Source organism: Mizuhopecten yessoensis, unplaced genomic scaffold (assembly GCF_002113885.1).
Source record: "Mizuhopecten yessoensis strain PY_sf001 unplaced genomic scaffold, ASM211388v2 scaffold10961, whole genome shotgun sequence".
Lineage (NCBI taxonomy): Eukaryota > Metazoa > Mollusca > Bivalvia > Pectinida > Pectinidae > Mizuhopecten > Mizuhopecten yessoensis.
The window spans coordinates 589,301-603,286 of record NW_018408808.1 but is presented as its reverse complement, the minus strand read 5'-3'; the positions used below and the strand labels follow the sequence as shown (position 1 = coordinate 603,286).

The 13,986-nt window shown below is 35.9% G+C and overlaps 1 protein-coding gene across 4 annotated transcripts in view; it reads right to left on the bottom strand.

Moving 5' to 3' along the window:
• Window positions 1–13,037, bottom strand: part of LOC110464108 (BTB/POZ domain-containing protein 16-like) — a 100,232-nt gene extending 87,195 nt beyond the window's left edge. For all 4 annotated transcript variants that reach the window (XM_021519165.1, XM_021519163.1, XM_021519166.1 and 1 more), the window contains exons 1-2: window positions 12,880–13,037; window positions 10,937–11,003 (exon numbers count right to left, since the gene is read on the bottom strand). In XM_021519165.1, coding sequence (XP_021374840.1) covers window positions 10,937–11,003; window positions 12,880–12,989 — 177 coding nt within the window. In that variant the 5' untranslated portion in view covers window positions 12,990–13,037. The remainder of the gene's footprint in view (window positions 1–10,936; window positions 11,004–12,879) is intronic.
• Window positions 13,038–13,986: the final 949 nt, after the last annotated feature.

The following is a 13,986-nucleotide window of genomic DNA, read 5'->3' as shown; positions in this document are numbered from 1 at the left end:
CAGAACAAAAACAACACGAAGTTTGTATGGGCAACAAAAAGGATGATATCCTTTCAGGAGTCATGGAAAAATCGTTTACATGGCTCAATAATGATACTGACACAAACTTAATGAAATGTAGGGTATGCTGCACTCAGAAGATGATTCCGAAATGTCCAGGAAGGATTGAATAGAGGTGCAACAAAATACGTAAAGACTACTGTTGGGGCAAATTTGTTTGACATTCTGACTGTATATTGAGATAAAGATCATATAAAAAAGGTATAATACTATAAAAAAGTATATTATTTTATCCTTATTTTTTCATATGATCTTTATCTCAATTTACAGTCAGAATTTCAAACACCTTTGGATGGGAGCTATGTAAAAAAAAATAAACAAGGAGAAAATTGTTTCATGTTTCTGTGTCATTTACTAAAACTTGGTCATAAATGGAAAAAATAAAAAAATAAGGAGAAAAAACAAGTATTTTACAGAAAATTAAAAAACCTTCATTATTTGTTTAAAACCCTCAGATGCCAGGATTTTGCATCTAGCTTTTAAAAAAAATTGGGGGAGGACCCCCATACCCCCCTCTTATTCAGGAGGGGGGGTACCCCCTCCCGAACCCACCCCCCACTCCTCGCTACGCTCGTCGACCGGGGCGCAAAGCGCCCCAGATCTGAGAATATTTTTCAGGTCCACCAGAAATTAACCAGGTCCACCAGATTAAGAGAGCAGGTGGACCTGTGGTCCACCACCTATTAAAAGTTAGTGTCAACCCCTGGAAAAGGTATAAGGGGTCACCTGTTGGTTTCTGTAGGTTCTCTGGTTCCCTCCAGGCATTAAGACCCCTTGCATGCTTACATCCATGCCAACAAGAGTGATTCATTTGATATAAATTGTTTCATAATTATTGTAAAATAAACGCAGTTTATATTTATAGTGGAAATTAAAACTTTACCACCAGAGACTATGAGAGATCTGGAACACTCAATTCTAATTGGCCCAAATTTTTGCTCCTAATTTTGTCGGCTACAATTGTAGGTATAGTTCATATTTCATTCATGCAAGAGAAATTGCTAAAAAGTTCAGTCTAAACTGAAATGCACAAAAATAAAACACACAAACTTCAAACCATCCTTCTTTGTGCCCAAGGAGAAAAAAATAATAATTTACGGAATCGTAATACGCTCCAAGACATTTTAAACCCCATGGCTTTTCACAGATTTTGCTTCTAAACTGATATATACATGTATGACAAAAAGTAAAATATTTTAAAGATGATGGCCATAGATAATAAATACATTATGGTCAAGTTGTGAATTTTAAGATTATTTTTACAAGAATACTATGTAGTTAATATACATATACAATGAAAATCACTCCATGATCAAACAATTTGTATGCCGGAGATTTGAATTTCCATTAATTGGATGGTTACTTCTGTTCATGTTTTAAGGTGAAGTGAGTGATAAGTATACAATGATGATACAAACAAAATTGAAGCTAGATACATATTGTATAAATATATGTATAGTCCATATCTGAATTTTAAAATCTGATATCTTATTTGAATTAAACTTTTAACTTTTTGTCAATTTTAATCACAGTTACGAAAAAAACTTAACAATTTCAAAGCTTTTAACTACCCATAGACCTGAATACAGTAAATAGATTACAAACCGTAACCTTTAACTTTTAAATCCTGTTCAATCGATGTCCTATAATGAACTGACTAGGAGATAATACACTACTAAAAGCATTTCCCAATTGTATCAATAAATGCCATTTCTACAGGTAATCTCTGTGGCCCTACACTGCCAGCTCAGGAATCTTATATCGCCCAGAAAGATTTCTTCGAAGCAGTCACATTCTTCAAAATATGGCCATGTACTGCCTTAAAGCTTTTATTATTTTAGGCTGAACTTTGGTTCCCACTTTAACAAGTTTAACTGTTTTTCAGCAGACGTTGGTATGACAACCTTTAGGATCCCCGCACCACTCTAACTGTCAATATACATCTAAAACTGTTTTCTGCGGCATGAATATGGCATAAATGAATTGTTAACTAGACCTAGACCTCTGTTCCACACCACCCCCTACAGAGCCCAATCAACACTTCCTGTATAAACTCTGGTCCATACCACCCCCTATATAGCCCTATCAACACTTCCTGTATAACCTCTGATCCACACCAACTCCATATATAGCCCCATCAACACTTCCTTATAACCTCTGATCCACACCATTCCCTACAGAGTCCCATCAACACTTCCTTATAACCTCTGATCCACACCACTCCCTATATATAGTCCCATCAACACTTCCTTATAACCTCTGATCCACACCACCCCTATATAGCCCCATCCACAGTCCCTGTATAACCTCTGATCCACACCATCCCCTATATAGCCCCATAAACACTTCCTGTATAACCTCTGATCCACACCAACTCCATATATAGCCCCATCAACACTTCCTGTATAAACTCTGGTCCATACCACCCCCTATATAGCCCCATTAACACTTCCTGTATAACCTCTGATCCACACCAACTCCATATATAGCCCCATCAACACTTCCTTATAACCTCTCATCCACAACACCCCCTATATAGCCCCATCAACACTTCCTTATAACCTCTGATCCACACCACCCCCTATATAGCCCCATCCACACTTCCTTATAACCTCTGATCCACACCACCCCCTATATAGTCCCATCAACACTTCCTTATAACCTCTGATCCACACCACCCCCTATTTAGCCCCATCCACAATCCCTGTATAACCTCTGATCCACACCACTCCCTATATAGTCCCATCAACACTTCATTATAACCTCTGATCCACACAACCCCCTATTTAGCTTCATTCACACTTCCTTATAACCTCTCATCCACACCACCCCCTATATAGCCCAATCAACACTCCTTATAACCTCTGATCCACACCACTCCCTATATAGTCCAATCAACACTTCCTTATAACCTCTGATCCACACCACCCCTATATAGCCCTTTCCACAGTCCCTGTATAACCTCTGATCCATACCACCCCCTTTATAGCCCCATTAACACTGCCTGTATAACCTCTGATCCCCCCCCCCCCCCCCCTATATAGCCATATCCACAGTCCCTGTATAAACTCTGATCCACACCACCCCCTTTATAGCCATTATAACCTCTGATCCACACCACTCCCTATATAGTCCCATCAACACTTCCTTATAACCTCTGATCCACACCACCCCCTTTATAGCCCCATTAACACTTCCTTATAACCTCTGATCCACACCACCCCCTATATAGCCTCATCCACAGTCCCTGTATAACCTCTGATCTATACCACCCCTATATAGCCCCATCCAAGTACACTTCATGTATAACCTCTGATCAACACCTCCCCCTATATAGCCCCATCCACACTTCTGATATAACCTCTGATCCACAACACCCCTATATAGAGCCCTATCAATACTTCCTGTATAACCTTTGACAAACAACACCCCTTTTATAGCCCCAATGGACACTTCCAATAAATCCTCTTACCCACACCCCCTCCTCTATAGCCCCATCCACACCTCCATGGTTTTATAACCGCCCCCTGCTCCTAAGAGACCTCAGCATCTAGTTCATACAAGTCCCACAACTTACAAAGTAAGCATACTTGAGACTGAAGTATAATCAATAATTCTACATTTAAATTTTAACTCCACACAGAAGCCAGGAGTCTCCCCGTCTCAAATCCCTACAGTCATAAGATAATGGTGTTCCCCTCCGAAAAAGCCTCAAGTTTCACTATATACCTTTGAAATGTAGCCAATTTACTGTTGTACATAGTAGCTCCGTGTTTTAAAGAACCTTTAGAAAAATCACAAATAAATTACAGTAGGTATTATATGTAATACCAGTATAGCTTTAATGCGGTAACTTAATTTACCGAACACATTCCAGTATTTGTCAGCTTACTTTCCTTAAATGAATAAAATTATTCATATAATAAAGATTTTTAAACTAACGTTCCTGCAGTTATTCGTAAATAATTATTTTGTCTTGTTATAAATTGATGGTGTTCGCATTTTTAATGAACTGATATATATATAAAATTTGATTTACGCACTAAATCTTTAAGTGCAAGATGACCAGACTTTGAAGCTTGCGGAACTTGACACAATACACAGAGGGGTTGGGACTTAAACATCCACCGTTGCCACAATTTTTCTTTAATGTCAAGTCTTTTTTTGTGACAACATTCTCAAAGTACTTGGTCAATGAGTGTGTCCTTCAGTTGTGTAAACCCAGGGTACTTAAACTATTAGCCGAACCAACAGACGCCACGAACATTACACACACATGTTGTCGACCCCTTCGTATGTTTATCATTTTCATCGTTAAGTGTCGCCAGTAGCAATATTGACATAGTTGAACATCCATACTGCTGTGAAAAAGTGGACTGAAATAAAACTAATTTTCCTTACATTCCATTTTATCTAGACAGAAATCACATTATTTTTTATGAAAATAATACTTTAAAATTTTCTATAAATAATCCCTTTATACTTATAGGCAGTGTTTTGGTTTGTTTGTTTTTTACGTCCTATTAACAGCTATGGTCATTTGAGGACGTGCCAGGTTTCGGTGGTGGAGGAAGCTAGGAGAAAAACCACGGACCTACAGCGTGTACCTGGTGACTGCCCCCTGTAAGGTCTTGAACCCACGACCCATCGGTGGAGGGCTAGTGGTATCAGAATGTCAGACGCCTGACTTTGCCACTGTCGCGGCACCTTCATGTTTCGAATATTCCAATTTCGCACGAAGAGAAATTGTTGCTGTCACATGAAACATGTACAATACATATATATACATTGCATGTGTATGTTATTTTTATTAGCAGAGATACATGGGGGTTCTCATAAGGACGAATCACATTACTAGTACATGTAAACTAGAGCTCAAACGATATATTGTATCGTATTGCATCGCGATACTTTCCTGTGTATCGTATCAAATTGTTTTGTTTGCCTGTATCCAGATACACTAACAGTTCTTAAATTATCGATCAATTTTTATCAAACCCTATAAAAGTGTACTTATTGTTTTGATCCATCAGTGAAGATTCGGTTCACTGTGTAGTCACACCCAAAAATACTAGAAATTATACAAAAATATTTTTTATTATTATTTCTATTGAAGTCTATGACATAACTCGATAAAATCCTGCACTGAATCATTATGAATTTGACCTTTTAAGCAGCTATTAGTATCGTGTTACGTATCGGAAGCATCGTACTGTGATATGTATCGTATCGTTGCAGTCCTAAGGTACATACCGTAAAATTCTAATATAGGCAGCAAATACATACATCGGTGGTCGGGTGACACAGTGGATTGTTGTAAAATAAATAAAGTTTATGTTTAAATACATGCATTCTGTAACGTTTCCCATTTTGTTTCGGATGGATTCTGAAAATGCTATTGCAGCGCATTAAGACCAGATATTTCATCGTCTAGTCAATATCTGGTCAGGACCTGATATGGGACTTTCTGATTTTGACAGGAATGATAATGACCAAAGCGATATATATATATCAGAAATAAACAGCATAGTTTCTATAACTTTCTTGTTTAAATGACAAACATATCTGATATTTCACTTCTAGAAACCTTTATCAAAAATATTTGTACCTCACACTAGTACTTAAAATTGTGGCAGATTCTATTCACATTCACAGTAAAGCAAGGATACACTTGGACCATTTGTGTGGAGTAATCTTGGCCTTATATATAGGATTTTACATGAGTTTCCATTGCATATGAGATTTATGAAACGAGTCTAAGAATTTTTCAATTTAGCGAGCTGCTGGCGAGCTAAAGTGAAATCATAAGAAAAAAAACGAGTGTAAGGTCCTTTTTATCACATAATCAAGATTTGCGGCATTTATTCGTCGTGTAAAACGACAATTTTCATTTAACCATGAAATGTAAAAAGCCGCCATTTTGACTCCAGTGCGTTTACAAGTCTATGACGTCAAGTACTTGTCCTAGACGTGACGTCACAACTGAAACAATTGAAACTTACCACCAATCACAGGGCTGATAGGTCATATTACGCAAGAAAATATGACATGGGTATATATATTCACTGGATAACACAGTACATTATTTATATATAAATGTGATAAAAAGGGATTTGGCAATAAACAGAGTGATATAAATCAGGGGACATTGAAATATGTTGGCAATAAATAGAGAATAATACATGCCTTTTTCCATATCACACCCAGTATCAACCCGAGACTGCAATATCAGCCCAAGGACCGAAGGCTTAATTATACCGGGTGTGATATGGAAAAAGGCATGCTTTATTCTGTTTATTACATACTTACTAATAAAAGCTACTATATTATGATATATTTTTCTTTTGAAATATTTAAAAATGAAATTTTCAAAAAGGGGTGTGATACGGGTTTTGCTGGCTGATACGGGTTTTGGGGTGTGATACGGCGGGGGCTGATATGGCTTTTGGGGTGTGATACGGCGAGGGCTGATATGGGTAAGAGCAATTGTGTCGTATCGCATATACAAAAACCCCGTAATTATTAGTAAGTATGTAATAAATGAAATGATCGAGGTGCAATAAATTAAGAATTTCAACAGGTCGTCAAATTTGACACTACGTTTGTCAAATATTAGCACTAAAGTCTCAAAAGATGTTCGTACTTAGTTTCATGTCCAAAGCCTTTCACGAAGATAGATTTTAAAAAAATCTATACTTAAAGCCATTTCGTTTTGTTCCCAGTAAAAAGTGAAGTATATATTACCTGGTAATTACCAAAGCTAGACGACTATACCTGGTACCATTCACTATAAGTAGTCAATACAGACTGAAGATCGTTCATTACAACTAACAATCACTATCGTAGATAAGTCTATAGATCTCTTTCCTTGATCAAGGAGTTCTATAGATCTAAGGCTATTCTTTTTCTTATTCAACGTTGAGTAGAATATTCTAAAACCCTGTTTTACTTTACTTAGTTGTAAGGTTATTGAAAGCAGATGAGAACGGGTAATCCAATCCTTTTCTCTTCAAATAGTTTCTTCATTTTTTGCAAGAAGTATTTGGTTTGTTTGTGTTTTACGTCCTATTAACAGCTATAGTCGTTTAAGGACGTGTCAGGTTTTGGTGGTGGAGGAAAGCCGGAGTTCCTGGAGAAAAACCACCGACCTAGTAGCCAGTACCTGGCGACTGCCCCTCGTACATGTAGGTCTCAAACCCACGACCCAGTGATAGTGGGCTGGTGGTAGCAGAATGTCAGACGCCTTAACCACTCGGCCACCACAGCCAGGAGAACCACAAAATTATAATATATCATTAATGTTGTCACCATCAAGAAATATTTATTAAGTTTTATTTACCATTTATTAAAGTGTTCCATATGAACCACATCTGGTAATAATAATAATCTGAGGTTCTTATATATATACCGCTTTATCACAACCTAGTTCATAGGTCGTCTCAAAGCGGTTCACAAATTATTGCCCAAGGTTATAGGGCCTTTGCAACCAGCCAATATCTTTCTCAACTCCCTGGGGAGCATACAGGCGGTGCTGCTATTTCGGCACTCACAGCTAGCATTCTACAATTCTAGCACTGCCTAACTAAATACTCATTTACAGCTGAGTAGACTGGAACAAGCGGAGTAAAGTATCTTGCTCAAAGATACAACACAGTGCCGTGCTGTGCCGTGCAGTGCCGTGACTCGAACCAGCAACCCTTCGGTCACGAGCCCGGCATCCTACCACTAGACTACCGTGCCTCCTGGTGATCACTGGTGATTTATTTTACATTATATACCCATAACAGTTTATAAATATTATGAAGAGGAAAAATATTTTTTTTTATTAAGAAAGTTCTGCAAATGTGTGGAATAACTTACCAGAAAATGTACTATTTGCAAATAATTTAAACTGTTTCAAAAATGAACTGGATAAACACCGGAAAAACATTGATTTATTATATAACTTCAAAGCTAATTTATAAAGTGTCGCTACAATCAAAAAAAAAAATTATTATAACAATTACTATGTTTTGAGTCTGGTGTAGAGGTTATAATATCCTTTACCTGAAATCTATCATTAAATCATTAAATATCATTATCGAAAATTTGAGTAATTGAAAACAAAAATTGAAATATCATCAATTTTGTTATACTCTCAAGTAATGTTTTGAAACTATTTTGTCTACGAACCTGAATTTTCCTGCATTTTTGAGAGACAAGTGCGGAAAAAGAAAAATTGACATTATGATGAACATTCGATTCCTGTATCAGTTAAATAAAATCTACAATGGTGTGATTTATGACCCTACAAGATCTACTAATACTGGTACATATCTCCCATAACTGTATATGCATATTTCAATAAGTAAACAACCACACAAATTGGACACTGGCTTATCAATTAAGTTCACCGTCAATCAAATACTTTAAATCAATTTTGAGATACAACAATATCTGGCCGAGAGTAGCGAAATCCCATTTGTTTAATAACACTATACACAGCTTGATCATATAACTGAGCTTAGCAGTTTATTGAAAATCTTTCAGCGTTATTTAAACACCAATTCAAGTCCACCGTCAACATTGCTGATTATAAGCCTCTTACAGTATGGAATTATACACTACAAGGCTGTATCAGAGGCCGAAGGAAATACAGGTCAACTTTAATCCCTTTCTTTAAAAAGGTGTGAACTTGTTATTTCTTTTTTTCCAATTCTTGTAATGTCAAAATTTCTGATAATCCTTTATCACTTCTGATCCATGTCATGTACCTCTATAGGAAATTTATATATTTCTGCTTCAAAGAGAAGATTTATGAATGAAATATTTTCGATCTTACCCTGTCCGAAGCTTGCCATGAACGCAGGGTGAACTTACAATGCTGTGTTAACCAAACAGCCTTCTGTGAAATCTATAATACATGTTTGATATTAACTACTGCTTTCAAGTGCACTCTCTCTGATGTATCTCATTATGTTTGTGAAGTAAGCTCTCCAAAGAGTCCTCAGTATATATAAAGAAAAGGCAACAGTTTACTTTTCAAAAATGGAAACTCTTTTCTTCCACACAAAAGAGAAATATTTACAACTTTTACAAAAGACAAGTAGAAATTAAGTTAACACTTAAGCTATCTCATACATGTGGGTCACAGGATTTGTCTACCGAACACTTTGATTAACAGTAAAATATATCAGAAAAAAATACAATAATTGTCTCTTCTGAGATAATTTTCCCTTACACCAACTTTTTGTATCTATAAAAGAAAAGGAAAAATGAAACAGCCAGGAAAGGATTCGAACCCAAGACCTCTTAACTCTAGGTGGATACACAGATAAACTGAGCTACCTGGTCACTGGGGGTGGGCATGGTCCAGTTCCGTCACACTTCCCTTTTCGACAACAAAGTTTTCAACCCAGAAGACACGTCAAGGAGACACCATTACAATTTACACAAGTATATTTATTACAGAGGAAATTGTTAGGACAGAAAAAATATGCAAATCTAAAAACTGGGCCGCATGCATATGGGACCTCCAAACTCTTAAAATAGGACACTTTGAATTACCTGGTCACTGAATATTTAAGAAGTCGGAAAATGGTTTCTCCAAATTTTCAGAATAAAGGTTTATCACGTTTTATTCTGCTTTAACTGTACATATTGGTCCCTTGCTAAAATGTTAATCTTTTTTTTTAAAACAATTGTGTTAATTAAGATATGAACCTATATTATTCACTTTCGTTGGCCTGGAAATGTGTAGCGGGTCTTCATTTGGGAGAATATTAGGGTATTCAGAAAAATACATGCATTTCCTGACACAAGATCATTATTGTAAGGTCTCTAAGTCTCAATCAGGAAATTAATTTTATAAGCCTGTATGCAGACCTCAATTCATTTTCGTTTTTCCCATACTAGTTATCCCTGAAAAAATAAAGCAGCTTTCCTTCACATATAAACTATCAATATTACAACCATCTACTAAATCTACTTAAACTTATCCCAAATATTCCTTTCCCTATTATAATCATGATCATCATAGATATTGGATATTTCTTAAACAATATGGCTAAAAATTTCAAGAAAGGGACTTATTTCTACTGTGAATTTTAGGAGTATCGAAAAAGTATCATGTCCACAAGTTTGGTGATATCATATATATATGTGGGATTCACAGAATTCATTGAAAAACTGCAGGAGTTGTCTGGACAAGATGAAGCTAAGTATTTTTAAATAGGCCATTAGTGTAATAAAATAGTGGTATCGAAAAGGAAAGCTCAGGTGCACAACATCACATTGAGGTGACTACAGTGGTGTATTTTTTATAATGTTCCACAAAATTGTGTGAAAATCTGGACATGATTTTGGGGTATTTTTTTGTCATAGGGACATGACATCCATTAAACCATGCAGTTTTGAAAAATGATGTGCAAGTGCACAACTACAGATTGCAGCGACTACATCAGTGATTTAACACGAAAATTTAGATGAACATTTTGTGATTTTTCTGGATAAGGTTGGTTTATAGTTTGTAATAGTGCATACATTTGTATATATATAACTCTGACTTAAAAAGTATGCAAATGTACCCAACTTCAGCTTTGATAAATCATTTCTGAAAAGAAAGTCTTACCTTGCGGGAATTTTATGAGAAAAAAATAAATATGAAATAAACAAAATATAATCAACAACAACAGTGTTAAGAGTGTAAACACCCAGTGGGGCCAGACTGGGATTCGTACCCTGGACCTCACATAGTTAGACTATCGGTCTAACCGATTAAGCTACCTGGCCCAACTTTATCCAAACGGAAGTTAAGGGGTGGGGGTTACTGTAATAAAAGAATCCTTAAATGCTGTGTGGTACGTTACACTTTCCCCGCGTGCGTGAACCAACTTACCCTGTCAGGCTGACGGGCGTCCACCACCACGCCCATCAGAGCAGTGTACGGGGCATTGTTGACGGACCTGAAAGTTAATTTAGAAAATCAGTTAATGACAAATATTACCTAATTACAATGTCCTATTAATTAGAGGATTGTATGCTATGATTAGTTTCTATATGTAATTCATGTTAATTATCATTTTGCAATTTACCACTTCTTTGTGTCTTTCAGACCGCGTTCATTGCCGAATAAACATCTTTTAAAGTATACGGAACAGAGTCCCATTTACTAATACATTTAGTGGCAGTCAAGTTAAAAATATCCAGATAGACTTAAGCAACTAAATTTTATATACTTTCCTCTCCTTTGCCTAAATTATTCCAAATAAAAACAATTCAATCTTCATTTTAACAAAAGTTCACTCAGTGTTTGAAAGTAAAGGTGATTTCTACACAACAGACCGTTACTTCATCAATAATTGTTAAGATTGGAAGGTTAATTAAATAAAAATATGACACAATCCTCACGTTCACACACATATATATGTCAATTTCAGTCAATTCAAAACTATAATATGTGACAGAAGGCACCCTAACACACGGACGATGCTGATTGGTTTTCACATTCAATCCAAAATCTAACTCTTTATATTTGAATAAAAAAATTATGAAGGCGCTTGGTAAACCTACTGTCTTTAGAAAATTAAAAATTTACTAGGTTCGATAAACATGATAACCATACATCATTAATAAAGAAACTCAATTTCTTATTCTCAAAATGTATAGCTATGATTCCGATGTGACAGTAATTGTTCATTATGAGATAAGAGATTGTTTAGCCCAGTGTTTGAACTTAATGGTAGACCCACAGACTTTTACCATGAACATCACTACATGTCTAGGTCTCTTTGAATCAATGACTTCATAGACCAAATTGTCTATGATATTATTTCTGATAATGTGTATGATTGATTCATTTATAAGTGTAGTAATTATACGTAAAATGTACTTAAAAAAGGTCAAGGTATGGTCTATCAAAAATAATTATTCAGCAAATATCATTACAGGACCACATCCCAGATGTCCAACCTGGAGTACGCGTACGTGGTAAATTAATGTGTACACATGTATCCAATGTATTCATTTCCCATTCAATATTATTTTTTTATGAAAAAGGAACATCTATATATGCTGAAATACAAATTTTGCTGAAAGTTTCTGTCTTCACCAAAAAAAATTAAACATGGAACTTTTTTTCGTAAACATCTACATACATACAACCCACATAATTACAGCTGAATACTGTAACAGCCTATCTAATATCTAAACCCTGATTTTTTTTCCGGGGAGTGTTGGGGGGGGGGGGGGGAGGTATTTTCATTCACTGCATTTGGTATCATGACATTAGAAATTAAAAACCTTATCGCACTGAAAAGTATATTTCATTTTTTGTAAGCATTACAGTAATAACTGCCACCAGCGAACATTGTTTCTAAACTAAGCTTTTAAGTTTTATAACACATAAATATATGGGGAATTATATTATGATTATTCGTCGACGTATAGCAACCAGCAAACACAGGTTACAGCATCTGGTAGTTTACTATCGCTATTGTGACATTTACTGCAATCAAGATAGGCTTACCAACAGATCAAAAATCAATGTTTCTAACATTACCTGTGAGAATGGTACGAGAATAAAATATAATAACAACACATTTATTTCATTCCTGAATCAATATATTTATATTATGTTTCAAGTCAAAGCTGATGTGATCTTGTCTATTTTACTAAGTAACATTACATTGTCTTAGGGTTGATTCATGATTGATTTTATCTCAAGACACTCTTGCAATGTCAGACTTGGCTCGGGTGTCGTCTGCATTCGAGATTGGTAGCTAACAACGATTGCATGACACAAGCCGATGTAAAAAGATTTTTTTTAAGTGGCAACCTTACTTGCAGTAGGAGATGGTAGCCTTAGGTGCAGACGGTGGAATATTTGGGAAATATGAAGTCGACAAACGACCCTTCAAGGGATGCGATCCCATCGTCGATACATCCGCCATGCTTGATCTCTCGGACTGGACCTGATCACTCAGTTGGTATATCCTTCCGATAAAATAGGGCACTAAGTAAACAATGGTCGTTTTGTTATTCTGTATATTATTTATATGATGATATACATATATTATCACAAATACACATGTTGTTACTCTCTGTGGTATAATGAGCGTTAGTTAGTGCTTTTTTACCTGGTATTCCACTAAATCAACGTAACTATGGACGCAATTTAAAGTCCGCGAATTAATTCGCGCAATCTACTTCCGGAGTAAACATTGCCACGTGCTTTTGTGCTCGCCTCCTATCAACGTACGAAACATGTACAATCACTTTTCATTTTTTTTAATAGTAGGATTTAAACAAGAATGACATGTTTTATTGGAAAAGAATAATAGACGCCTCAATATATGAAAGTGCATGTCTATATACCAGTGTATGTATGTGCATGACAGAAGAACTTTAGTCTACTAAATAATATACACGTTGGTTGGTTGTATAGAGCATAACGTCCTATCAACAGCTAAGGTCATTTAAGGATAATTTATTGATGAAATTATACTTGTACTTTTGTATTTCAAAAAATAAAATTTTACATATTTGGACAATTAATTGATACCCGTTATTGCACTTGTGCCTTATATATTGGTAAGACATAGAGAACATATACGGGAAGTGTTCATCTCTACAACAGACTGAAAATGAAACGGATAAGATTATCACATTTCAAATATGCAACAAATTAATCAAGTAAATGCTAGACAACAAGGCATATACATCCAAAACCATGTCATTGATTAGAAGAAAGCATGCAATAATTTTAATTCAAATATGGGTTTAAAAACTATTGAAAACGACTACTGCAGTTGTCAACATAAAGTTGGTACATTAGTTCGGTACTGAAGTCTAGCATTGGCAGTAAAAGACGCTGACTCCTCGGCTCTACCACAGACTTGTTATCTTGGTTGGTTGGTGCATTAGTTCGGTACTGAAGTCTAGCATTGG